Source organism: Vanellus vanellus, assembly GCF_965231255.1.
Source record: "Vanellus vanellus genome assembly, chromosome: 1".
Classification (NCBI taxonomy): domain Eukaryota; kingdom Metazoa; phylum Chordata; class Aves; order Charadriiformes; family Charadriidae; genus Vanellus; species Vanellus vanellus.
The window spans coordinates 134,853,503-134,881,348 of record NC_138905.1 but is presented as its reverse complement, the minus strand read 5'-3'; the positions used below and the strand labels follow the sequence as shown (position 1 = coordinate 134,881,348).

At 38.1% G+C, this 27,846-nt stretch overlaps 1 protein-coding gene across 1 annotated transcript in view; it reads right to left on the bottom strand.

Annotated features, from left to right (window-relative positions):
• Positions 1-2,925: 2,925 nt before the first annotated feature.
• MAP7D2 (MAP7 domain containing 2) overlaps positions 2,926-27,846 on the bottom strand; it is a gene marked incomplete at both ends in the record, with an annotated part of 88,413 nt that continues 63,492 nt past the window's right edge. The window contains 14 exons of the mRNA XM_082482540.1: positions 2,926-3,175; positions 4,837-5,023; positions 5,719-5,797; positions 6,443-6,496; positions 7,675-7,779; positions 7,929-8,133; positions 9,383-9,509; positions 9,896-10,128; positions 18,511-18,638; positions 19,709-19,857; positions 22,835-22,957; positions 24,278-24,388; positions 26,290-26,388; positions 27,306-27,420. Coding sequence (XP_082338666.1) covers positions 2,926-3,175; positions 4,837-5,023; positions 5,719-5,797; positions 6,443-6,496; positions 7,675-7,779; positions 7,929-8,133; positions 9,383-9,509; positions 9,896-10,128; positions 18,511-18,638; positions 19,709-19,857; positions 22,835-22,957; positions 24,278-24,388; positions 26,290-26,388; positions 27,306-27,420 — 1,965 coding nt within the window. The remainder of the gene's footprint in view (positions 3,176-4,836; positions 5,024-5,718; positions 5,798-6,442; positions 6,497-7,674; positions 7,780-7,928; positions 8,134-9,382; positions 9,510-9,895; positions 10,129-18,510; positions 18,639-19,708; positions 19,858-22,834; positions 22,958-24,277; positions 24,389-26,289; positions 26,389-27,305; positions 27,421-27,846) is intronic.

Here is a 27,846-nt window from a genome sequence, read left to right as displayed (position 1 = left end):
CAAATCAAATGAATGATTCAAGAGTTAATAAGACGGAAGTGAACTGTCACCATGGAAAGTATTAATATACTTCATAATAAAAGCAGATTATGTAATTTTTAATTTTGACTGGTTATTATTTATTTTTTTAAAAAAATTGTACAATGTTTCCCCCCAGTGTTTCACTAGAAAACTTAGAGCAGCTCCAGGCTGGCCTCTTTCTAAGCAGCAGTACATGCATGTAGCTTGAAGAGAAGTTCAGCATTTATGTTCCAAGTACCCTTACAGAACAGCTCTTGCACGCTCAACAGAACAGTGTCTGCCAGCCACGGCTCCCAAGTTTTCTTGTCCTTGTTTTTTTTGCCAAGTAAGACCCCAGAGAGCAGAAACAGCTGCAAACTGGCTTGTATTCTGTCAGTGGCACCCTGGATGCCCGAGTTTGGAAGCCCTCACCTCAAGGCTCTTCTGCCACCAGTCTGCATTTCTTCTGTTTATTGGCAAGACCTCAGAAAGCAAACTAGTATATGGCAAAGGAAACAACGGTGAAATATTTTGAGGCTCTGACAACCACTCCTTCATTCAGTATTACACCCTCCTTCAGAAAAAAAACTTGGAACAGATTAACATACATGCATTTTTGTATTTGTCATATTTTTTCTGGGAGTAAAAAAAGCTAAGAAACAAGTTAGATTCATAAATGAAAATGTATTTCACCTTTATACATGCTATACAGGTCATGCAAATACAGAAATCTACAGGTTATACAATGACACCATAATAAAATATAATGTGACGTTTGTCAAACACAATGTATCACAGCAAAACAAACTGGTTTTGTTTGTTTAGTATTTAGGCAATAGATGAAGGACTTATTTGGAAGACACAGTACCATGCTACAGCTTACTGCACAGTCAAAAGAAAGTGTTTCTCTGAAGTACACTAACATAAATAGAGCTGGATTGTTGTAGGTATGATTTCTTTATACATCGCACATAATGTCATTGGTTACTTTCCCGTTGCTGGCTTTAAAGAGCGCAAGAACGGGGCTACAACTGAGCTCGAGCTATGCTGTGAACTCCCTTACAAGTGAAAAACACAAATAAAAAAGCAAAAAACCACCCCCCCAAGTTTTCACTTCTTTTGTGTTAGTGTCCAAAGAGAGTTGCATTTATAATTTATTCTTATAAGGAACTGGACAAAAGTGTCCTCAAAGCAGCACATGATCTTAGCAGAAAGTTATCATAGTTCACCGACAGAAATAAAGTTAACGCTGTATGGCACATAATGTCTAGACATTATACATCTTGATGTGAATTTTTCCATACAGATGCCTACAGAACGTTAAGAGGGTTAGTAGTGCTCCCCGTGTGTGTCTCAGCTTTTGTAATTCTGCTGCAACATTTGCATATTTTTTAGCTGCTGACTAAATCTTGTATTGTTGAGCCTACAGGAAGCCAAAATACTTCACCTGATAGAAAGCCTGCTGGTATCAATCAAGTGTCTGCATCTTCAAAGATTAACACGTTATCTCACCCCCCTGACCACTCACTTGCATCTACTACAGCTATACTATATATCTATTAAGGGATTATACTAGGCATTTTGCCTACTTTGTTTACAGGTGTTACACAAGTATGTTTTTAAACACATAATTGATAGTCGCTCCCGGACTAATTAATATTAACCAGTAAGTGCCACTAGTGACTAAAAGTGTCAACATAAACATAACGGGATATATCTCACGCTCCACAGTCAGTAAGAAGGCTCTTTTGATTCCAGCAGCTGTATATTTTTCAAGCCTCTTCAGCTATATTTTTGAATTCTACACCTGCATAAAAGTTGCAAATAACTCTTTATTAAAGACAAAAGAGATAGGCACAAAACTAAAGTACAGATTATTCCATTTCAATGCACTGTGGGCAAACCTCATCATTATTTACAAGAAAAAGATGTCTAAATAGATGTATGATAAAGCTTAAGGAAGAATCATTTCAAAATAAAATGCACAGGTAAAAATCACAGTGAAGTGTTGAGATGAATTTTAAATTAAAATAAGAAATAAGTGCTTTATTAGCAGCTAAAGCTCAAATTCTAATGCACACTCAGTCTTCCCTGAAACCACCGAGGCTCTAGATCACTGGTTTCTGCCAAAAGCAGACAGTTATTCAACATATTCCCTGGGAAGACAAAGTTATATTCAGCTCTGATTATTTGAAATCCAGTGTTCAAGGACTGCAGAAGCTTTTTCAAGTGACAAGCTCATACTTTACTGCCAGTAGCATCACAGGGATATATATCCTCCACAAATTGCTACCGCTGTCAATTAAAAAAAGAGAGAGAAGAATATCGAGTCAGCTATGCAAGTTAGATGACCTCAGTTTTGTAATTTAGAATACACTCTTTCAAAAAAAAAATAAAAATCAACTGTGGCATTGTACTTTGAAACTGTCACTAAAGCCTACTATGCTTTTTTCATGTTGTTTGCAGGCTTTCCAGTCTAAGTGATTCCACACTGTGCTGCAAGTATTTACAGCAGTGGAAAAGAGTGAGCAGCAATAATAACTAGCTGACCCCACTTTTAATTGTTTTCTTCATGCAAAAAGGCTCCATAGACTCATAGGAAAGGTATTGTATTAATGAACAAAAGCAGCAACTCTTCCCACTATATTCTGAATGGATAAAGGAAATGTTTTCATTTACCAGATACTTTCAGTTGCTATGATACGCTCCGTTTGCATATGAAACCAATTTACAAAGAGCTGCAAATATGAAAGATTATGCTAAATTTAAATATCTAGGAGACCAGCTTTCTTCCTCTCTCCACATATACTGTTTACAACTGCTATATTTTTCTGGGGAGCTCGTAAGTAATCACAGCAATTTATCATATCAAAGATGTTTATCACAATACCATACCTTTAACTGTTCTGCTGAAAAGCGAGGTTGTCAACAGATAGAATTCAGTGTATTTTCCTGTCCTGGACTGTTAAATCCCTCAATCAAGTTTTTGTTACAGTCATCTAGGCTAATGGTATCACTGGACATCTTGGAGTACGTAGCTTGGCCTGTGAAATCCAAGAGATCTTCAAGAGCCTTGGCATTACTTGTCCCATTTTGGTCCAAAGAAACACTCGGCATGAGTTCATTCATGGGTGAATATTCGGGGATAGAGATAAGTTCTTCTTTTGAAACTGGGCTATACAAAAGATAAATGAAAGGAAGATGCAGAATAAGAGCTATGTAACTTTTCATTAAGCAACAACCAAATTAACCTTCGACTGTTCAAAAGCTACTACTTATCTCAAGGCCAGCTGCAGCAAGCCTTTACCTAGAATACATCCCAATCCAAAGAAAAAGTAGTTATCTTGTTCAAGATGGAAGGTCATACCTAATCCATATTCCTTAAAGATTAAGATTTGTGGTAGCTGTGTGATGTGAACACTCATTTCCTAAAAACACATTTCTGGTAGTTTACTGCCAACTCATTATTTCAGTTGCTGCAGCATTCCCTTACTTAAACATTTATTGCATCTTTCAAATTCTTGTCTTGACCCTGCAAACATTTACCTAAAGCACTCACACTTCACAACTTAAATCAAAAGTTATTTCTTACGATCTTATGATATACTTCAGACATTAAAAATCCTAGAATTTAATTTAAGAAGTGCTGCTACCAGCTGACACTTTGCCAAGACTAGTAAGGCCAGTGCGTTTCAGTTTGGAGAAGAGAAGGTAGAGGAAGGCTTTCACAAAGATTTCAAAACCCACGAAAGAGTGGTGGCTAAGTTGAGGGCAAAACTACTGTGCATCAAATCCTGCAACACAAAACCTAGGGGGTGCCCAATGACACTAGTAAGAGGTTGGGTTTAACACACATCAAAGAACGCAATTTACCTAGTGAGACTGTACTGTGGAACTTGCTGCCAGATGAGGTCCTGGATGCAAATATTATCAGCAGGTTGAAAAAGGAATTGGATAAACTCATGGGCAACAGGTCCCTCAGTGGGTATTTCAAAGGGCAAGGCAAAGCTGTGCCCTCTAACATCCCTAATGTCACACTTCTGCGTGGTCTTGGATTGCGGAAAGTGATAGGCTTAGGTGCTCTCCCAAACTAGTTTTTCTTATCGATGCTCTCCAAGACCAAATAATGGGCTAGACAGACTTCTGGTCTGTCCCAGTAGGGCATTTCTTATGCACTTACACAGATTTACTGGAAATACTGAAACAGTATGAGAGGTTAAGTTGGCTTACCAATTAAGGGAGCATCGTATAAAAATTCCACGTTTAAAATTCAGAGCTAGCTTTCTCATAGCAGCCTTGAATTATCAACTTCCTTCTTTTCAGCAAGTCCTTCCATCAAAATCCAACAGTATTTAATACATACAAAGTTATTTACTGATTTCCATACATTTGTTCCAGTTAAGCACTTAAAATTCTAAATTAATTATTTTCTTTATTCTGTTTGTATAGAGGGAGAAAAGTTCATGCATCATGGCTATGTACTCTTGTCACAAATGAAAAAAAATGGTGACATGTGAGAATATCTACAGTAGCTACTTTCACAGAACAATCTGAAAGGTTTGGGCAAACTTGTACAGAATCCATAAGTAAGGACTGTAGAAGGATTTTAGAGCCCCCCCGCCAAAAATGTGAGAGTGAGATGAGGTTCTGTTGACTCTTGTCTGAAACAACCAATTTGCATCTCGGCAGGCGTGGAGAACACCACAGTAGACACCTGAGTGCCCCATTGTGGGGTAGGCGAGAAGTAAAGCAGTAAAGTATTAACAAATAAACCAGAAAACTTTGTGCGTGTCTAATATGAATTCCACAACTTCTATTGGCAGATACGGTCTGTACCTCACATCCATGGACTGAACCTCATCTGTTGAATCTTCCATGCTGTTAGATTTCCCATCGACACCTTCCATCTGAATAAGTCCTGCAACTGACTTGAGTCCATTAGCAACTACATCTTGGGAAGGGAGTACAGAGGCAGCACTTTCTAAGCTTTTATTTTTCAGGCAGGTTGCCAATCCATTGATATCTATAAAAGAAAGTTAGAAATTATGACAGCAGCTTCTTTACTTAAATAGTTTAAAAAAATCACAAATGCTTTTAAGTTATCGATTGAGTAGAAAGAAAGACTGACAATGCAGTAGGACTCAGTTTCAGCTATGACTCATCATACTATACTGTCAATCCTCTTTTTCCACTCTAAAATTGCTCTTTATGCTACATCTTTTAAATCTGAGGAAACAAGAAGAGAATGTTTTATATCATGTACTAAAAGCCTTAGCCTGGGGAAGTAAACAAAATATAGAAAAATGCCAGGTATGTATATTTTATTTAATAATTCTTTAAATATGCATTTTTTTGTGAAGTCAAATTAAATGTAAGATTTATAGCAATGCTATAAAAAGCTTGCAAGCTTAGTTGTATACAAAAATTTTCTACCTACAAAATTCAAAGGTAGATTGCAGCAACTAAACCTACTGGCAGACTGAATTTCTCATTAACAGAAATGCTATGTCAGGTACTAAAATGGAGGAAACTTACTCCTGCTTACACGGCAAAACAAAGCTAAGTCTCCAGTTTCTAACGTTTGTTGCTGATGCAAATGTAGCTGTTCTTTTTGAGATGAAAGCAAAGAAACTGTGATAATACACAGTGCTCTGCCTGAGATTACGAAACTCTGAAAAGAACTGTGAAAACACGTCAGAAAAATATGGCAATTTTTACCTGGCTGGTTGAGAACAAGGGTCTTTGGTTGCTTTTCCACATTCAGAGTTGATGGCACCTCCAGTTTTGGCTCTTCCTTCTGTAATTAAGTAATGAGTCACCTGTATTAGATGAAGGACTGTAACCTTCATGACTGATTGGACTTCAAGCTTGTGAGACCGCCCAGGGCCATGGGGTGGTCAGAGGTCATCGACAGCAAGAGAGGATTTTATTTTTTTTCCTTTTTAATTAGGCATAGGATTTATTTTCTTTTTGAAGTAAAAGAAAAAACAAACCATCATCTGAAAGTAACTGAAGAAATGGTTTCCTTAGTAGAAAACTTAAAATAGAGGTGAAAACTCGAGACTGTCATTTCAAGCTGGACACAATTGCCTTGTTCTCAATCCTACATTCCAGGCAGGCTTAACACTGAGAGCTCAGTAACTAATTCACTGGCTGGTACAAAGCAGGAGAAGATACATCACAGCAGCAAACATTACCGCTCCAGGAATGGGCTCTTGCCACCTTGCTGGATAATGAGGAAGATAAGTCTGCAACAGTTGCATAAAGCTGTCTCCCTGCAGCCATGGCACAACAGTAAGTGTGACACAGTAACAGTCATTTGCAGTTTGAAATGTAACTAAAATTTGGGCATAGAGTGTACCAAAGTATACCTCCTAACACAGAAATACTAAAGTATAATTTTCACATACGGGTTATAAAACAATCACACACTGTTTCATACCTTTATTTCTGGTGTTTCACTCCTCCTTGTTCTCTTCATTATTTCGTCTATTCTCTAGAAATCAAAATAAATTGGTGTATGAGAAGGCAGACAGAATATTTAACACAACAGACTGACAAAGGAGAAAAAAAAAGACAAAAAGAAAAACTTTTCTCCACTGTCATGACCTCAACCCTGCTTGTCTTGAAAAAGGGAGAATAAGAAAGAAAAATACAGAAAACAAAAGACAGAAAATACCTGGGAGCTGGCTTTCACATATCAGATCTCAAAGAACATGACTTTCTCAGTAGATGCAATTTGGGGACAAAGGTGTTTGCAGTTATGAGTTGTGCTCAGTTCTGGAACAAGATGTTTATTTAAAACCAACAGCTATTATTTTCATCTAGTTGCTTTTCCAACTATTTCCAAATAGTTCCTTTAAAAATAGTATAAGGCATTACCCGAAAATATTTTTATTTTTTTCTTCTTTGTTCATTAAAAAATAAACCCTTCCCACAAACCTTGTTTATTTACACTACTGAGAAAGGAAACTATTTCAGATTTAACAACACTTTGGTTGGCATTCTAATCTGCAACATGCCTCCAGCTCAGTGGCAAACAGTTAAAAATAACATATTGGAATAACATATATGTAAAGACTACTTTTTATAACCAGACAGAGGTTCTGCAGCTCTGCAGTTGTTCTCTCCTTCCTGACACAGAGCTGTAGATAAGGCCAAGTTATGCAGCTCCAGCCGTTTCCTTGTGGGGTAGTGGACAGAAACCCTTATTGCCTCTACGTAATGCAACCAGAGACAAGCCAGGTGGGAGAAAACCTGCCTGTTAATCACATTAACTTTCTCAATTAATGACACGGACCTTTTGTTGAGTAAGTTTTAAAGCAATGTCACCCATGTTCCTCAATAATCTGTGATGTCCTGGGTTGGGCGGCAATCGACATTTGCCTTGGCATGCCTTTCCTTGTTTGTCTCAGGCATTTAACTTTGTAGGTAGAGGCTAATTCTGTGTTTGTTCAGGACCTAGTAGAAAGTCATTTGCTTTAGGCAATTCTATTGTTACAAATTTTGATGTCCACATTCCCCTAAGATGCAAGTAGCAAACAGTAAGTTAGGCATAAATATCGATCTGTAATCCCTCCAGATTTTTATTTCTAGATACTATCGGGTACTATTTGGGTTATGTATTCAAACAAGAAATGAAATAATTATCTTAAATGAGATGCAAATATCTACCTTCTTCCGCTCCAGTCTTTCTTGCTCAATTTGCTGCATGATCTGTTCCCTTTCAAGACGAAGTTGTTCTGCTGCCTCACGGGCTTTGATTTCTGCTTCTTCCTTCTAATCAAGATGTGTGAAATACGATAGAGCCATTATTTATTTCAGGCAGATTACCAGATACTATAAAGTATTTATTTATATGTATATATAAATATATATATACACATATATATGGATATAAAGTTTCACATTTGTGTTTGAGATGGTACCTGTTTCTCCAGTTTGGCTTGGTGCTCTTTTTCTTGCTTTTCTTTTAGCATTTGTTCTTCCTCAGCTTTTCGCCTGGCTTCCTCTTCTGCCTTTTTCCTAGCGGCTTCTTCTTCACGTTTTCTTTCCTCCTCCTTCTTGCGAGCCTCTTCCTCTAGACGAAGTCTTTCTTCTTCTGCCTTTCTTTTCTGTTCTTCTCTTTCAAGCCTGTAAAAAATATAACAGTCTGTTTAAAAGGTTTCATCTTGTTTAGCATGAATCCTATTGTACGTGGCACGCAATCAGCAGTAGCTGATAATGCATGCATCAGCGCACATTTTCATGAAAAAAGCGAAGATATAGCAAAGAGGTTGAGCACATGCCCAGAATTCAGGTTGCTATCACATTTTCATTCCAATCTTATTTTCACTGCCCCAAATGTTTCCTAGAAATTATAATTTCCCTTGGAAAAAAAAGGTGTCAAAGAAAAGAAAACATTTCCATCCTAATTTCAATTAGAGCTTCAATAATAAAAACACCCCTCTTCTGTACTTCACACCCAGAATGCTGGTATCTACAAACAAGCAAGTACTTTTTTCCTTCGTTTCAGCCAAAGATAAACAGATTGGATAAGTAGCAGCAAACAATGTCCACAAAACACAGTGGTACACTAGAAAGAGTGGGTGTACATTCCACCTATGTTGTTCCCTGGCCCACTTAGAGACATCATCCTCCTTTGTCACCACATCCAAGAGCTGCTGTGACAACTGATCATTCTTATCATTCTTATCCTTGCATATCAGGGATTCTGGAAATATGTCCAACTTTTTCCTCCCCCCCCATTTTCAATAAGAACAGACAAAGCTGAATTTAGACATGCAGAGTTAGTGATTTACTATTAGGGCCTTGAAGGAAGGGCTCGATTTGTTGACACTTGCAACCAGCATCCAATGTGGAGATCAACCTAAAAGCTTGCTCCCAGAACAGAGCCAAAATTTCATTGCTTAGACACAGCAACCTTACTTGTGCCCACACTTTTAAAGCCCTCAACTCCCTCCAGCAAGTTGGGCAGGGAGATGAGCTTCAGGTTAATTTGTTGAACAACACAAGCCTTGCCATTTAAGGCATGTAGTACTACTGCAAGACTGTTTCTTCTACGTGAACTAGCTCATTTAAAACCACCTCAAATATTTTTTTACAAAATAAAATACTTCCGGTATTGGATGAAGTATTGGATGGAAGTATTTGGATAAGTAATAGTTCCTTTAGGCTTCTTAGAGAGGCCAAATTATTATTTTCTACCTTCACTAGTCATAAAGACAGCAAAAGACACTAATTAATTATGGATCCAAACTGAAAGAAATTAACACTTACATGTAAGCTCCCACCTTGATTCTAAAGCCACCACAGTTTCAAGCATCTTGAATAATACAGGTTAAATTATTAGGTAATAATTTTCACAAATCAACAGAGATACCTCTCCCGTTCTTCTCTTTCCTGTCTCTCCCTTTCTTCTTGTTCTTTTTGCAGGCGGGCCTGTCGTCTTTTTTCAGCTAGAATTTTTGAGGCTTCTTCTGCATCAGTTGTTCCTGCCGTGATCTTCCCTGGGAGAGGACAACCAAGAGTGGAAATTTAGGCAGGGAACTGAGAGTGCCCAGAACTTCAACACTCACACAGAGGCTAAAACGGTCCTGGTTCACGCCGGTATCATACCTTTGCTTTTCAAAAACATACATCAGCATTTCCAGCAGCCAAAATATGGGATAGGTAAGGGCATCGCTGGATTTCAACCTTTGCACATCCTCATTAACAAGTGTTTTTCACACATGGGCAACCCTGGTGAAAACTATACACTGACCGGTTATAGTATGTACCTTTACACACTCATAAACCCATGACTGAGCAGCTTCATAAAAAGAACAGCGCATCACTGTTTAAAAGCCTCACAGACCCACGATACCTTGCAAGTTATTCTTCCAGTAAGACGCACCTTCACTATTTTCAATCTTTCCTGCAGAAGGCACGTGCTTCTCAGAAGCCACCTGGCCTGCATCATCAGTGCGTGCTCCTGGGGATTTCTGATGACTGACATTTTCTTTCTCCTTGTCTGCTTTCTTTTTAGGAGTTTCCTGGTTGAGATTAGAAGTGGCACGATGCTTCACAGGAGAAGCTGGATATTGTTTGGCATTTTTAGGAGACTGAGGATAAGTCTTTGCAACTGTCCTGATAAAGGAAAACAAAAATTAAAACAGTTATGTTACACAGTTTGGAATCAAACTCCTTCACATATATCGTTCCTCTTTCTTGTCTCTGACTACATAGGAATATCAGTTCTTTTGCACAATACTGCATGGGAACCACCTGGATGCAAACAATCAGAACCTAAAATGCAGGGAACAGGCATGAAAGTATGAACGATTACAGAAAATCCTCATTTAAAAGGACCAACAATACTGTCTGAGTTCTAGACAAGATATATGAAATCATGGAATACTTAAAACAACTATTTTAGTAATGGCCATTTCATAACAATTTTGTCAACATTACTGCATTGAATAGTCCTTTCTCAACATTTAAGCAAATCTATGTCTGCTTTCTGTCTGCAGAAATTATGAGTTGCAGCATGCTGCTTTCACCTGAATACCGCCTTGTCAAACATGGTCTTTTCTTAATAGTATCTGATTTTCTAAAATAGCACCAAATACTACCATATACCAAGGTAAAGCTGGGTACCACAAAAAGAGACCAAACTGACCAAACCATTCTACAGTCAGCTCTGCTGTTTCAGTTAGTGCTTTAATCAGCACCACCACAACAGATTCAAGGCTCAAAACTCAGCCCCTGCAACCTTTCACACAGCTGCACTTGTGGTGATGGTGATGCACAGCAGCAACGCTGCCGATTGCTCATTTGGCTGTTGCATACTTTAGATGAAATGATAACCTTGATGTCAGTTTTGGGAAAGCAGAACGGTAAAGATACTCGATATTCACTGAAAATAGGTGCACATTAAAGAGAATAGATTACCAGGAAACATAAAACTACACACAAACACCATTCATTATTTATGTAACACCAGTAACTAGCACTAAATACTTGTAACATTAAGAAAGGCTGGGCTGTGTGACTAAGTAGTGTGGAAGAGATTACAATCTTAAAATAATGATTTATGTGAGTCCCATTAGAATAAATAATCCTACATTAAAGTGAACATTACACATGTAGTTTTAACATTCCATATGGATATGCAATTATGATATAAATGTAGTAGCCCTTATCGCTTTTTGCATCTATACAATATAGTTTCATATAGTATAACATGTTTTCTGGACTATACACTCATTCCGGCAGACCACAAGCATGAAAACATGGACAATAGCTGAAAATTAATGGACTGGAGTGGCAAGTTTTATGTAGATCTAGCTATAGTATTGTGTGGCCAGAGACTATTATAACAGGAACAACATTTGCATTACAGAGCAGACAATAAAAATTAAACACCTTTCAACTCCCCCCCCCATCCCAGTTCATGAATTCAGGAGAAGAAAGGGTTCTTTTCCACCATATTATGCTGCATTTGAAAGAGGGTGAGATACCAGAATAGAGGGAGCTCATTCAGAGCCGCCCAGTTTGTGGGGAGGAAAAGACTGCAGAGTATTGCACCGCCCGTACTTTCTCACTCCCACTGAAGAGCCATCAGACTCCAAAAGCCCTTGGGCTGGTGGAACAGTAGCACCCAACTAAATTTGAAGTTCAGCTCAGGCACCCTCTGCCTGCAGGCCCAGGAGTTCCTTGTCAGCTCAAGTCCTCGCCCTTGGTCCTTGCCTAAGCTAAGCTGTAGGTACGCCTGCCTGTTCCCGGCCTCTCGACCTGCCAATCCTAACCTGATGTCTTGGTTTGTCCTTGGACCTGCTTCATTGAGGCCTTTGCTAGCTATCACTAAACTCTTGGCTGACCCTGGTCACCGTCACCAGACCTGCCCTGGTCACTACTATTGTCTACTGTGAGATGGGGTCCTGTGGGGGAGGTCTCTGTCCTTATCTGCCCTGCTGCCACCCACGGCTCCCGGCTTGCCTTGCCTTGCAGGGCAGCCTGCTCCTGCTGCTCCCTGACAGAAACAGGCTTTGGAAGATGTGGACAGGCAAGTCTGTTTCCAGGTCTCGTAAAAAACAGCAATGGGAGAAGCCAACGAGATTGGTTGGTGTTGACCATATCTGGTTTTAGCATTATCTTTAGTTTTCTCTTTAGGACATACATGGACTCTCGGGCCCTCCTAAAGACAAAGGCAGAAATTTCAAGGCCCCACCTACGTATGTGCCTCACCATTACAGTCATTTCCAACTGCATTTCATAGAAATATAATGTGTAATAAAAAGCAAACAACCTTTCTTCTGCGTCTCTGCAGCGCAGAGGATGCTTCTTGCTAATCTGACACTTCTTCAAAGCATAGTCCCTTCCTGCTGTCTTTGGTTTACATTTCCGACTTTACCACACATTCCTTGCAATGCTTTTTATTTAACTTGTTGTGACAGGAGCAGCAAAACAGCCACATAACTAAGGCTGAGTCATTTTCAGTATTAGCACAGAAGTAATTGTTCTCTAATAAAGACATGACAATCAAATTAAAGAGGTTGGTAGGAAGGAGTCTAGTCATGAGAGCTGTGCTGGCACTGCGTAGGAATCAGAGCAGGCTGGCTGCACAACTTACCTGTTGGACTAGAAACATGTGTTGAAGCCTATTATTTAAGTAATGCATCTTTGAACTTTTAGACCTACGGAAATTTTTTCTTAAAGCTCTTTGGCCAGAAGAACAAGAAACAGGTATGGCTTTGCTTCTTTTAAAGCAACTAAAAGGGAGAAGCATATAAAAGACTGAATACTGCTAGGATGACAGTGTAGTGCGAGGAGTGAAAAGCCCCTCAGGAATAAGAATATTTCTTCAGAAATTTTAAATAATTTATTGGATGCCAGTAGAAAGTTTTAAATGATCACTGTTTTCCTCCTTGTATTTAAAACATATTGTCAACTTAGCGTTTTTAACATTCCTAGACACATGCAGAATTGTTACTGGAAAAAATCCACTCCTTCTAATAGTATTTAAATTATGCTGCTTTTTACTGTAAATGGCCAAACTTGACTGTGAAGACAGAAAAATTGGATTATTAAGGGAAAAATGTATAAATGCTTGCGTAGGGGTCTATTTAAGTTTAAAAAACGTTTTATTTTTGCTTTGGGAGAAAAGGAAAGGGATGTAAGAATGTGGGAACACAGAAGTGTGCCTGATGAGGATCAGAGAATTAAGATGACAACTCCCCAAAATGCAAGAAGTGGTAGCATGCAAGCTGCGTGAAAGTTGGCTCACCTTAGTCACTAGATTTTACAGGGGAACACAGAAGTACAGAAAGCATCTTCCTCCCTCCAGGAGGTCTTAGTTTTCTCACCTAACTGCCCTGTGTTGACATGGTGGCAGCAACTTGTAAGAAGCCATTTTCATCATGAAACCTACATGCACTGCAAGAACCACTATCAGGTCTGAGGATCCACTGGTCCTTAAATTACTATGCCTTTTATTCAATTAAAAGAGGAATAGCAGGGATAGCCCATGCTGCAGAGGAATGTCTCAGGAAGAACACAAGAGGGGTTCTGAGCGTACTTTTGCTAAGTATAGAAAATAAAGTACATGTAGCACAAGTCAGAGGTCACATCCAATTTTGTCCAATTTAAACAGTAAGGGAGAGAATAGCATGCTTTCTTGAAAACCCAGGTACATGAGACATCATCGGTTACAGCAGTTCACAAGGCTGACTTTAAATCAGAAATCTGCAGCAATACCAGAGCTGCATTATTTCTTTCCCTTATCGCCCTATTAATTCAACAAAAGCTCTGCTGAAACCACACCAAGGACTTGCATGTTCTCAAGCCTGTTTTCTGAGGTTGCTCTGATCATAAGCTATTCCTGGATTCTGATATTTTTGCTCTGCTATCTGTAATGTTTTCTCAAAAGCAGTTTTTTTTTTTCCACTTTTAGTTTTGATGTTTTCTAGCCAGAGGCAGATTCATTTCTTTTTTACATATGAGCACAAACTCAGCATAGGTCCATAGAATAGTTATTTTGATAGCTGCACTATTACAGACATTTTCAAAATCTTGAATTGGCCCATTCTATAGCTAGCTGCTGAAAAAAAACCTTAAAATAGTCTTGATCCAACATTCCACCCACTGTTTTTATCTTTCCAAGGCAAAACAGAGTAGTAAATGTAGCACATGCCAAATAAAATCTAAAACTAGGTCACTGCAGGACATAGAAGCTACTTCTGCAAGGAATTCACCACATGCAGACACCTTTCTAATAGGTCATTTTTAAAATTTTTAAAAGTTTGGGCTTTTTTGTACTACTCTAGGTTCTTATTTCCTCAGAATTCTGTAATTGGATTGAGCACGTGCATTTCTGATGTCAAAGCGCATCCCAACAACTGCAGTGGGATGTCGCCAAAAAGAACCACCGAGTTACGGGTTCAGCTAGTGAAACTGTGAGCAAAGGACAATGACGCAGACTGGGAACTGGACATGGACCAAGAATCACCCACCAGCAGCGCTGCAGTCCCTACCCCCCCGCCCTTTCGCCTTCTCGTACGGGGTAATGCTTTAGCAAAATGATGTAACATAGAGGCTTGTCAGAGCTTTCCATTTTCATTCACTGGCTTATACTACAGCTTATCCGAAGACGCTTAAAACTAAATCCCACTTCCTTGATTCACTCAGGTCCCATTGATTTCAAAGGGACTATTTACCCAAAGACATGTGAAGGACACAGGCTTTATTGTTTTGCCGATCTATAAGACAGAACACTTACCTATTCTCTGAGGGATACTGCAAGAATAAACAGATTAATGTATAGATCTTCGAAGACAAAGCATAAAAAAAAATTACCAAAAAAGCTGATATTATTGATTTTGTGAGAGATCTGAAGAACAAGAGCACTTTACACAATCAGTATCCAGTAGCAATTGTAAAAATAAAAGATGATTTCTCAGTTATCCTGCTCTTTAATCCATTAAACTTTCTCCTCTGTTAACTGCTCCGATTCAAAGCAATAGTTTTGGGTTTCTTTCTTGCGTGACATTTCTTGATATATTTACTTTTTCAAATATCTTCAGGCTGTGAATCATTTCCTTGGTATTAATTATTGCTCAACAGTTTTTTATTTTTCCCTCTTTTCTCCTTTTTCAGGTCCATATTTGTTCACTCATTTTGTCTTGGACGTTATATCCTTGGGCTGATCTTTCTTCCTTTCTCAGCAAAATTTGCACTTTCAAACATTTGTATTTTATTTATGTAATTACTGCAAATCTACTTTGCCATCAATCACTGTCTCTCTTTAGGTTGAAGTTTTATTGTCTTGTTTGAACCTGTTTCAGTTACTTTACCATGATAAAAAGAGTTTATTAATTAATAAATAATGAAATAACGTATAAAGAAGACAAGCAACTACCCACTCACAAACCAAGATGACAACTGTGAAAAACTAGTAACTAGAACAACGCCAAGAAAACTTGAATGTCAAGTCACATACTTTTAAGAAGAAAAATGCATACAGGTAATTATCATCTAAATCACTGGCCATACTTGATTCTTTCCTCAATAGCTTTCTAAGTTAAGGTGCTATGCAGGATCACTGACTACTAAAGCTGTACAATACATATTCTTATTTCTTCCAGGGTATTTTTTTGGCCATATGGTGTGCTGGAAGGAGAAACAGTAAACTTATAAAAGATTGTCAGGTATGCAAGGAGAATCAGTATTTGTCTACATATTTAGTCACATTAAAATTAAGTTCCACAGTTAATTTTAAATGAAAAGGTAAGATTATACAATCTAAAGGAGAGTTCCAAAAGCCTGACTGCCTATATTTAAATCCGCTGACCAGCCAGATCATTACTTAGCATTTGATTTGTATGAAGAAATCTGTATCTTTATATAATAATATAATATAGTGATCGGGATGCCTTTTTTAAAAATTTTATTTATATTTCTGAAGGGAAGTTTTGAGAGTGCTGAAGCAGAACTGTTGTTCTGCAATCAGTAATAAACATGGATTTAAACTCTATTTACTGTATCTCTCATAAGGTCAAGGAGGGTGTTCTAATTGGGCCATGTTAAGATTAAATGCTCGGTAATACATTTCTAGCAGTGCTCAGAATCAGATTTTCTTGAAGAAGAGAGGGAGGAAAAAGAAAAACAGGATAACTACCGTGACTCACAATCGGAGACAAACCCACCAGTACGCTTCTTAATTCCTCCACGCAGCATCTGCTTCTTCCTCTAAAAAGAGTAGTTTATATTCCTTGTAGGCATGAAAACATTCTACTATAAAAAGGTTCTCATAATTTGCACCTCTGGGAAAAGTCTCAATCTTTGCCTAACCTTTTATGGAAATCAGTAGCACAAATTAAGACTGGGCATACTTTTTTCACGAAGCTCTAAACATCTGTTTCACAAAATATTTTTCTTTTTTCCCCCAGATGTCTCTATGATGAGCTATACCAACCTTTTCAATGTCTGCTCATCAAAAAATGCTTCACTCTCAGCACTCCATTTCCCACCAATCATTTTGCTTAACTAAATATGTCTCTTGGTATGTCTTTTATACTGGCCTAGTGAACTGAAAGATGCATTCTGAACAGAGACTATCAATACTTACAGAATAATACACATTTTTATAGCTCAAACTTTTCTCTGTACTTTTTGGACTGCCACTAGACAAGCATCTGCTCAAAGGCGTAATGAAAAAAGCTGATTGTCATTAACATTTCATACCATTCCGTTCTTCACAAAATTTACGTAGTTCAGAACCTGACAACATTACATATATAATATTGAAAGTTTGCAAATTTGTAGCCCTATAATATAAACAAAGAATTGCAATTTCCCAGTTGCACGCAAGGCGATGACCATAACAGAAAGAATGCTCAGAGTTGGATGGTTTCCTGTATTTTGTCTAACACCAGATTCACACACAAAGTCATCCTCCGTTAAAGGGCTATGCACTCAGAGCTGAAACAGAAATGGAACACTGGCTAGTTTTTGAAGCAGAAGAAATTTGTCAGAAAGGGGATCATCAAAACCGATTCAGACTACGGCCAGGTTACCTGGAGTGATGTAAGTGGGATGGGTTCAGCCCCATCTGCCTGGAAACCGTGATGAGTGGTGCAACACAAATGGAACTCCCACGGTTTGCCTTTGACGTGGGGAAACGCATCTGAGCTTTGTTATTTAGGCCAGAAGGCCAAACAGCTTTTGTGATCTGCTGGTCTGTTGGACTTCTGTGTGTTTAAATGGGGAGGTAAGGATATCTTGATTTAGGATGGTGAGGTTGCTTTCATGCAACAAGTGAGAGCTTCAGCCATTTTGGCAAGGATCTGATGAGGGTGTTTGTAGGGGCACTGTGACCCTTGTACTAGGAATGTAGAAAGTAAGATTGTAAATGGATTGCCATTTAACCAATAGCATAAGGTATGCTAAATGGATCCTAGGACATAGAGCAATGTGTTGTTTTTAATAAAAATGGAAACTACACATTTTGGGTCATAAAGAGCATATTTGAGAAATGGGTCTGTGATAATCTCCCCTCCTTTGACATCTTGTTCCTCAAGGGCAAGGAGGTTTTTAGGACGGGAGAGGTAACAGAGCCAGTCCAGCCTTGAGTGTCAGCGGAGGCATTCTCACTTGTGCTACGAGGTTCAGATTAAAAACAAATAAAATCAGACAAAAGGAGATAATTTTCAAGACAGAAATGGGACCCATGAACAGGGTCTAGGAGAAAAGAAAAACACAAAACAAAACATGGAAATCAGACAACTGTTGTAGACCATGACTACTTTAGCCTACTTCTGCATTTCAGCCACACTTAACCCGTTCTAAAACAGCTGAAGACACGTTTGCTTAGACTTGTGAGTTGCAAGCTGTGCTACACAGACTACAGTTTCGAGTTTCTGCAAAAGACAACTAAGAAAAGCAACTCAATTGCTAGTAAGACCAGATATGCTACAGGTCCACAACTCTGCATGAAAAACACCCCAACAACCAAAGGCAACAAACCCAAAGAGGTCTCCAAATACATAAAGATTAAACTCGATGGTTTAGATGATGCATAGTTAAGTATATTTATGGAACCAGATGGTCATGCCAGCAATAGGGTCATACCAGCAATAGGAAATACATATTTTAAATGCCGGAATTTCTAGTTAGTCCTCATGTTCCGTGCATTTCTTCACATTATGCAGAGTTTCTTCAAAAACAAATAAAACAAAAGCATGTTTAAAAATAAATTTTAAGTAATATTTCACATGAGTTATGAAATGCACCGTGATAATTTGAAAAGACTGAGAAAAGGCAGAGAAGTGTCCTTAGTGACCACTAACACAGCTTTACATATATCTGTTTATCAATATCTCTCTCTCTTTCCCCCCCCATCTGTATATGTGTGTATTTATAACTAAAATTAACTAGATTTTACACAACACTTCAAAGGAAGTTCCTCAAGAGTCTCCTTTATAGGCAACAAGAAGCTCACAGCATATTAGACCACTAATAAGAAAGGCATACTTAGGCGTCGCAGGTGATGCAGATCTTCTGGACATGGCAGCAGGAGAATCAGACCTTCTTAGAGGAGATCCCATACCAGATGATGACCCAGGTGTTGCGGATCGCTTCTCTTTCTTTATCTTCTCAGTCTAGAAATACAGTTCATTTTAGTTTCCATAATTAGGACCAACAAAACAGTTTTATTAACAAGACTGCATATAAACAGACTTGTGTAACACACATTTAAGATAAAACTCTTTTAAACACCAGCTCACAACTGAAGTGCATAGTTTTTTATTTTACATAGACATAAAAACAACCATGTCTTGCACGGACGTAGCATACAGGTTGCAGATAAGTAACACTACATCAGAGCCTCTCCAAGAGTTCTTGGGAGGGGTGATGGCACTGGGTGGAGTTTTCAAAATCATCTATATGCTCCTGCAATGCCTCCTAAGATATGGTCAGTAGTGCACCCAGGCATCTCACAGCAACGCTGCTGGATATAACACCGTGAATCACACCTAAGAAAGACACTACAGAAGTCTTCAGCTTCCAGCTTTAGTCCTCTCACTTGCATCTAATTTAGATGGCGTGAATCCCTCTACTATTAACTATTACAAGACACAGGACCTTACATGAATTTTACAGCCCTAGCATAAATTTTTTAAAACATGCCTTACATTGTTTAGACTCAGTGAAGGTGAATGACTTGCCTTTGCTTTTCTGGAAACTACACTGGATCAATAATGCATTTTAAGCAAACAGCATTAAAAACGTCCAGAGGAAGAGTTAAGCAATTGGTATAAAACGGAGGCATTGTCAATACACTTGGCAAGTTTCCAAAATATGTGAAACTTGCTAATTAACCAGCAAGACTGGATAGTCATACTCAGGAGAGATTGTATTTGTCACCCCTGTTCCCAGAAGTTGCAGGCAAGTCCATGAAACATACACCAGTGCCAGAAATCTCAGTTCCCTGAAAACAAAGGTGTTGCTGTTCCAAATACCAGTGCTCAACCTTGATTCCCAGGACAAGGAAGATATTAAAATGCTGCTAAACAGGAGCAGGAAAGCAAAAGATGCAGGCAAGGCTTACTTTCTTACTGATGTTTCTTACAACAGAGGTAGCACTTTATTTTTATGAATGTAAAGGGAAAGATAACAACCAGAAGCCACAGTTTACCCAGAAGTGAAATCAAAACCATTGCAAACCCACCTGAGTAACTTCAGCTGCAGCTGCCCCTTTCATGGCATCGGAAGTGGAGGGTGAAGTTGCCTTCTTTCTGTCAGTGCTTCGGGTGGGGGAAGGCTTGTAGGGAGATTTAAGAGGACTAGCTGGTGCTACACGAGGACAGATATGGAATACTAAAGAGTTATAGTACAATAGCAAGAGCAAAAGGGAGCACAGACAGAGGAAGTAAAGGAGAGGAGAAAACAGCATACTTTTATGTTATAATGTTCAAAGGTAGTTTTCAAGGTTTTTCTAAAAGTGTTTCAAAATATGTCATTATATAACACATTCAACATGGTCCCATGTTTACTAAAATGCATCAACTCGAAGTAACATTTTATAGAATTTTTAACTTTTTTTTTTTTTAAATTATCTCTAAAATATTGCTCTCTTACTCATATACCTTTTGGAACACCTGACTATGAGTGTGATTCTCTTCTTTTCTGAAAAGTCCAGCTTCGTTTGCATATGATAAAAAGAGTAATCAAAAAATTCTGGTTGGGTGACTTTTGAACAAATACTGCAAAACAGGAAAGGTGACAGAAGAGTAGGGTGGTTTTTTTTTTTTTAAAGCCTGAACATGGCAAAGGCTCCTAAATACCTTAATTGCTTTTCAAAATAATACTTAATTTAAAAAAACAAAACAAAACAAAACAAACACAAACACAAACCTAAATTAAATGCTGCTGTAGGTATTTCAGTTATTGTTATTTGTGGTAGACATCCGTTTAAATGAGACACACGCATTACACCTTACAGGGCAACTCTTTCTGGGTATTTTTTTCTTTATTTGCAATATGAACAGGAGTTTTTAAAAATAGGATCTTTTACTCCCTTTTTTGTTTATATTGCCTTCTAAGATGAAACATACAGAACAATCAGCAGAGTATATGCTTTATTAATACGATTAGTATCTGTCTTAACCACGTGACAGTGTGTTTCCTATCTTATTCAACTGAAGTCAAGAGGGATATTGACTTTGGAGAAGCAGTAATTATGCTCAAATGTAAAGGAATTCATATTTCCAATATTTTTTTTTTTACTGGGGGCAGTCCTATAAAATTTCTTAGGAAGCCTTTTCGTATGCTTTGAAGTTTAATTGGACCTGTGTGTTCTTTGACTGACTTTCCAGCAAGTTGGCAAAAGTTCACTGAATATTAAGAAAAACGTTCAGAAACATAAATGCTGCTTAAGATAAGTATTTTTACTTCAACTGTAAAAAAAATTTAATGTGTCCAATAAAAACTGTTTGCCTGAACACCTTGACTCAGAGTGACATTAATAATGCACTGCCCTAGAGAAAGAGTCTTAAATTGAGACTCCTCATTTCTAAGCTTACAGAAAACGCAGAAGCAGAGCAATTTTGACTCAAACATAATGACATGAGGCACAGTATGAGCTCGTGAAAAGGAAGAACCCTCCTCCCTGTTCAAGAAACAACTTCTATGGAGGGAAGTACACCCCAAATGAGAGATTTCCCTCAACCCTTTTGCCGGCAATTACTGGCAAAACCATCAACAGCCAGTCTGTGCATTGATGTTGCTTGCAACCTGTGCTGTAGCCTGATTGCCTTGCACGGAAATGACAAGAGGACGCTGGTTCAGAGAGCTGTTCCCAGAATCAGCTGAGGGGAAAAAGCGATCTGCAGACCAAATTGTATCCTTGTCAGACCTGCCAGCACGCTACTTTAAAGATCCTGCGATGAAGAGAGAGATGAAGTTGGGAGTTTACAAACAAAACGAGCGGGGAAGGACAAAGAAAGTCCCTATTGATTTCCTCAATATCAAATACAACACAGAAAACAACATCTGTAGGTGGCCCCAGCAATTCGACTCAAAATTTTAAGGAGAATATACTAATCTAATTTCAAGTTGGCTTTTGTTCAGTCTTAGCAGTAGTTGATCCTTGTGCAGTAAGTAAACTGGGAATTTGCTCATGGGCCAAGTACTGTATGACAGCTTTTCTGCTTCCAACAGACGCTGCTTTTGATGTAGAAACAAGGGAAGGAATTTCAGAGTCATTCAATACCAATGTCCCTATGCACTGCAACAAAGTAACGCACAAAGGAAAGTAGGCTTACTCAATTTTTATATAGCTTTGTATTAAAAACACAGATGCAGGACCTGAGCCTGTTTCAACCATGCCATATAAAAATACTAATCATAAAAACGATCAGCCTTATACTGTCTAATCAGTTTTATCTTGAAAAAAAAAAAAAAGTTTCCTTTTGCAGCCAGGCATTTGGGTGTGGGGTTTGCTTTTAATAAAAGTAAAAAAAACCTGTTAAACTTTTGTCCTTGTTTCAGCAAACACTACAACTAGGTATAGCTTTATAAGCAGGAACTACTCTGGAAGTCAGGCACTTGCCTAAGTATTAGCAGGACTGGAAACATCAGTTTTATGGATGTTTGCAAAATAAGAGTTTTATTAGACTGCCATTTACAGATAGGAATAGTAACTATCATCCCTAATTTTTAGTTTCTTAAAGATCAATAATTTCTGGACACTGACACCTTTCTATCAGTATATCTGTTTTTTCCTCAAAGTATCATTTTATATTTGTATATATACACACACATATATATCTGAATACACATAGAGTAACACAGTTAAAGGCAAAAAGTAATTCAATAGCAAAGAAGTGGAACCCTAGTAAAAATAATTAAGGCTCAAATGGTGCACTGAGATTTTTGTTCCACGTACTATTTGGGTATGAAAGGGGATGACATTAATATATATCAAATAAAGCCTCTGAGAGGTGTCACACACTAGCCTATAAAAACTATTTCTTAAATGAATATATTCAGTTTTCCATTGGCTTAGGTTTTAGTGATTTTGTCAATTCATTTTCTTGTTTGTGTGGGGTTTTGTTTGTTTGTTTGTATGTTTTAAACTACATTCTTTTTAAAAAGACATTTAGAACAAGACAGACAAGATGATGTGATTTTCCACACTTTTAAATACTGCTATCATGAACAACTTAGTTAATTGTTGATTTTGTCCTATCATGTAAATTGTCATTTAGTTCATAGTACTTCGTTTCTTTTGACTACTCAAATGCAACCAAAAACATACCTTGACAGTTTCAGAGTGAGTAATTCACATTTTTACCTGGATTATTGTACTGCTCAGAAAGCATTAATGTGCTTCTGCTTCTGGCTAAAGATGACTGTGTGGGAGTCAGCAGTCGAGAAACAATAAAGTTTTCCATTGGACTAAGATGCATGCGGTGAGCTGAAGGATGGGAGCAAATAAAATAAAATTTAAAATGCAAAGAAATAAAATAATGTTACATTAAAATAACTGAAACAGAATGATGAAATGATTTAATGAAATGAAAAAAATCTTTAAGTGTTTGAGATTTAAAATATTTAAAGATAATATTCATTCCCTCTGAAAAGAAGGTTTCTAGCTTCTCCATCATTTTAAATTATCTTCCCACCTGTACAATAAATATAGTAAGGTTAAGACCGCGTTGCATTTTGTTCTTACACAGAGGTATGTTCCATTCTGCAAAATGATTGCTTTCATGACTCAGCGTGAAGAAGGTTTGCCTTTTTCCCCAGTAGAAAAGGTGAAGCATTTGGTATAACAGCACAGCTACTCACTAGTGTGCCAACCATACTTGGACTGCATTTAAAATTTGCAGTCTCACTGCATTATATAAGTCTTATTTATACAATATGCCTGCATTCCTTCCTACTCCATAAATACAAGCATCAACTATGTAAGAAAGATATTTATAGATGTTCTTATTACATGCATAGATATGTAGCCTTTTATCATAATAAACTCAAGGCTACTGAAGCGTTTTCATTAAGCAATTCAGAAATGAAAGTAAATTTACCTTCTCTTTTCATTCCAGAAATAAGCCTTCATTGTCACTTATTTCAGGTATTTTTTTTCTCATTAGAGTTTAAAAAAAAAAGGGGGACGGGACGGGACACTAAGGAAAAAAGACACACAAAACAACCCCAAAAAAATCGAAAGAGTTCACAGTGGGGTGAACCCTTCAGTCCTCTCTGTAGTGTTTAGTAACCACTAATCCCGCAAGATGATCATCTTTTGCTGAGCCTCTGATGGATCAGGTTTTCAAATCAAATTAAAGGGCTCTACAACTCTGGTCACCAGATTGAAGTCTCCCAGGTGGCTCATCGGACGTACTGCCCACGGTACATCCCATGTCTATTGTCGAGCCACATGTTTGGTTTGCTTGTTTTTCATTATTTGGCTAGAAGATCACAAGCTGTACAGTTATACGAAATTGCTGCAGTTGCCACACGTACTTACAACAACTCCATTTGCTGGAGTATCAAAAATTGAAAAAGAATCAGCAAAAAAACCCACAGCGTTTGTTGCTGGCCTAGGATCTCCAGCATGGCAGCAGTCTTGAGACAGGCTGCAGAACTATTTTATTATATTAACTTACAATCCCCCCAGCTGTTTGAGTTCTTTTGAATAACAGACAAAAGCGAGTTACACAGCTATACGGACAAGAAGTGCTTTAAGCAGAAGGAGAGGTTATGCTGGTAGGAGACCAGCATATTCACTTGCCTCTGTCAGGGGAATGTGTTATTGCCGCTGTGGAGGAGGAGAGGCGCTTACTGATTGGCGATTCCATTTGCTTTGGCAGATTCATTGTAGAAGCTGAAAGTTTGTCACATGCTGCAGAGAGACGCATTGAAGATATTTGTATTCACATCACAGTGTTGATAAACTCCCCAAATTAACCTCGCATTTGTACTCCTGGCCCTTGCCACTGATCATATCACTGAATAAGACATGAGATAAGCTCTTTCCAACTGCTGGAGGACCAGCATTTTATAAGACATGCTTTGGGATGCAGCTTTTCTGCTCGTGAATTTAACATTCTACTTTTATGACAACCTATCTTTTATACTGCCACAGGCAAATCATTATATATCAGGTCTGAACGAGTGAAGCCATTCTGACAGAAGATATTCAATACCAGCACAAGCAGAAAGTTACCTGAAGAAAATGAACCGCACAACTCTGAACTCCTCATCTCCATTCCCCCTCCCCTCCACTTTCAGTCTGGAAGAGCTGGAGTAGACCTTGGGTGCAATTCTAATATGAAAATTAAATAACCAACATTTGTGCATTCGCACAATGACAACTCACTGTTTTAATGTCTCATCTGGCAACAGCCATTTGGCTTTATCTTTTTGTGCTTGAGAATATATATATAAAAAGAAAGGTGCTTTTTGGTACTACCCCAAGTGCTTTAATTTTTCTTCTGAAATACTGTTTGACAAAGTCTGTTTGAGCATAATACCTATTTCCTACCTTGCCATTTATTCAACTGAATGACAGAAAAATGTCATTCAAGTATTACTACAGAGTACTAGTATATGATGATCATTGCATGATGCTCAGAAGGTAAAAGCACAGATGCTTTGTCCCTTAAATTTAAGTTTTATTTCTGTCAAAACCAATAATATTTTCAACTAGAGACATATATCTGACCCTAATTCTGCAGCCCTTAAGTTACTGCATTCCTTATTACATCCATCAAAACGTTGCCCCAGTAGGTTCTGCAAGATTTGCCTCCATCTACTACAGTAAACAACATAATTGTCTTCGTTTGCTTTTTTAAAAAAGCAGGTACAATGCCGGTACGCTGCAAAACATCTGTTGCACATCCACATCTCTTTGTACATGAGTAACAATTAGTACAAAATTTTGAATCTGTTTGCACAGAAATAACAGTCCTAAGAGATTTACTGTGCATTCTGCAGGAATGATAGCCAAGCCTAGCTCCTCCTTAAAAGCACTAAAAAGGCTATGGTACACTTTCAAAATGCCAAGTACCTTTGCAATCAAAATTAGAAATCCTATATGCAATCCTTTTTTAATTTGGGTGGACTCATCTACTTCACAACCCTTTTATGAGAATAGTAATTAAAAAAAAAAAGGGAACTGAACAACATAAAAGAAAACAAAACACGATTGCCTAAACAAAGTCAACTACTTGAGTTTGTTACAAATACCAGCTTGGCCAAAATCCACTTCAGGAGGCTGATAACATAGCATGACTGTTTATACCAAATTTGTTGTTCTTAAAATAATGCAGAAAAAGGCCCTTGAGATGGAAAAAGAGGACTGTTTTGATGAAACACCATCTCTGTAACACATTTGCTCTTACTGTGCAACTGAATTTTATTTTTCTTAAACAGCATCTGCACCTGCGCATGTCCATTAGAACTGTCAAATAGATGCGTAATTATATTTACACACACACACAAACACAGAGTGCCCACAGAATTAACAGAGATGAGAATCTGAGCGGTAGAAGTCTACAGTTCGTGAGAAAACCATGAAATGCCTCTACTGTGCTGGAATGTGAGGCATGCACTGCTCCACTATGGCAAAATTAAAAGGAAATTAAAAAGACATTTGGTCCACATCACTGAAGATAATGCTGTAGAGTACCAGACTGAAATAATAAGAAAACAGTGGTTAGGAAGGACAAGATCAGTGGATGGATTACAGTGATTAGAACAGTTATAAACGAGACACGATGGTACTGTGATTCTCTGAAATACCATTGAAGGAATCAGCAGGAGCAGTAGAGGTCACAGGGTCTGGAGTAAGGGTGTTGGCAGCTAAACCTAGAACAGGGGGTGGGGTATTTTCTGATTCACCTACACAGCAGAGAAATCAGAGCAAAAAGAGGTGAAAGAAATTACTGAATAAATTAAAGGAGGTGGAATTAAGCATAAACTGCATTACAAAGATAAACCGGTTTCTTTATCAAAGTATAAAAGACTTCTTTTATTATCATATAGATTTAATTTCCTGGCTTTTTTGATGGCACATCGTGTAAACTATGATGTGAAACAGTTTGCCTTTTTAGAGTTATTTACACTTTTTGAAAGAGAGTAACTGCCTATTTCATCATGACCCAAACACAGATATGTTTCCCCATAACAACAGTTTATTCAAACCTGGCAAATTTAAATAAATTACATGATTTAAAACAGAAAACATGCATCTTTTTGAAATATAAAAGTGGTACATGGCTGATTATGTAATAAAAAGAATTTGTTCTGAAGCCAAATCAAAACCAGCAGCAACAAAAAGTATGTGGGGAAAAAACCCAAACTATTTTAAACTGCACATGCTGCATAGTCATCTAGAAATTCCCATCAGGTTTTTAGAAGTACCAAACAAAAACAGATCATCTTTTGCAAGGCTCAGACAGCACTCAGTCCTTTGGAGAATATTAAATTTGCTAACTGTGTGCGTGGGAAGACAATGCGGGGGAAGAGAATAAGGAAGAGAGAGCATAAATTTTAATTTCAGCATTTAGCATCCTCCCAACAGATTCTGGTTACTCTATTAAAATGATCTGCATTCCTAAAGTTAGGAGTGACCTTTCTCCCCAGAAGGTATTAGAGAGAGGAAGCTTGGCAAGCAATTACAAAACATTTATTCACGCCCCAAGGCAGTAGCCCCTACACTACCACCCTAACTATAAAATACATCATCCTTACTATCTGCACAACCTCATGCATTTTGCACTTCAAGATCTGCAATGCAGGCAGCCTGTTTCACTTACCATCTCTCCCTCCTGAGCCTGCAGCCAGTGCTCCTCCCCACGACCATCGCTTCTGCTTCTGTTCCAGCTGCTGGCTGCGTTCAAGGGACCGACGCATCATGGCTTCTAAACGTTCCTGGTTATATTGGTACAAAACCAGAAACCAAATCTGAATCGCTTCTTTGGAGTTTGGTTTTTTTTTTCCTCCTTCTGAAATCATGCTAAAAACGCACAGTTCCCCTGTTGCTCCACGCAAAATGATTACAGGAGCTTGTTTGCAGTAAAAGAAAAAGGACTGAATAAAGAAGGTATCAGCATGCTACCTACCTCCAGATATGTGTATCCTTTGTCTGCAAGCCACTGAGGTCACTACAGAGGCCTAAGTAAATAACACAGGTTGCATCACTGCCTAGCATCTGCTCCTGCTGGTGAGGCTGCTGCCGTGCTCTGGACTTAATTTGTATAAGAATAATGCTCGACAAGCATTAACTCCTTCTTGTCTATGCAGACCTCAGGATTTTTTTTTCCATCCCTTTCTGAGCACAGCTAAATTGCTGCAATG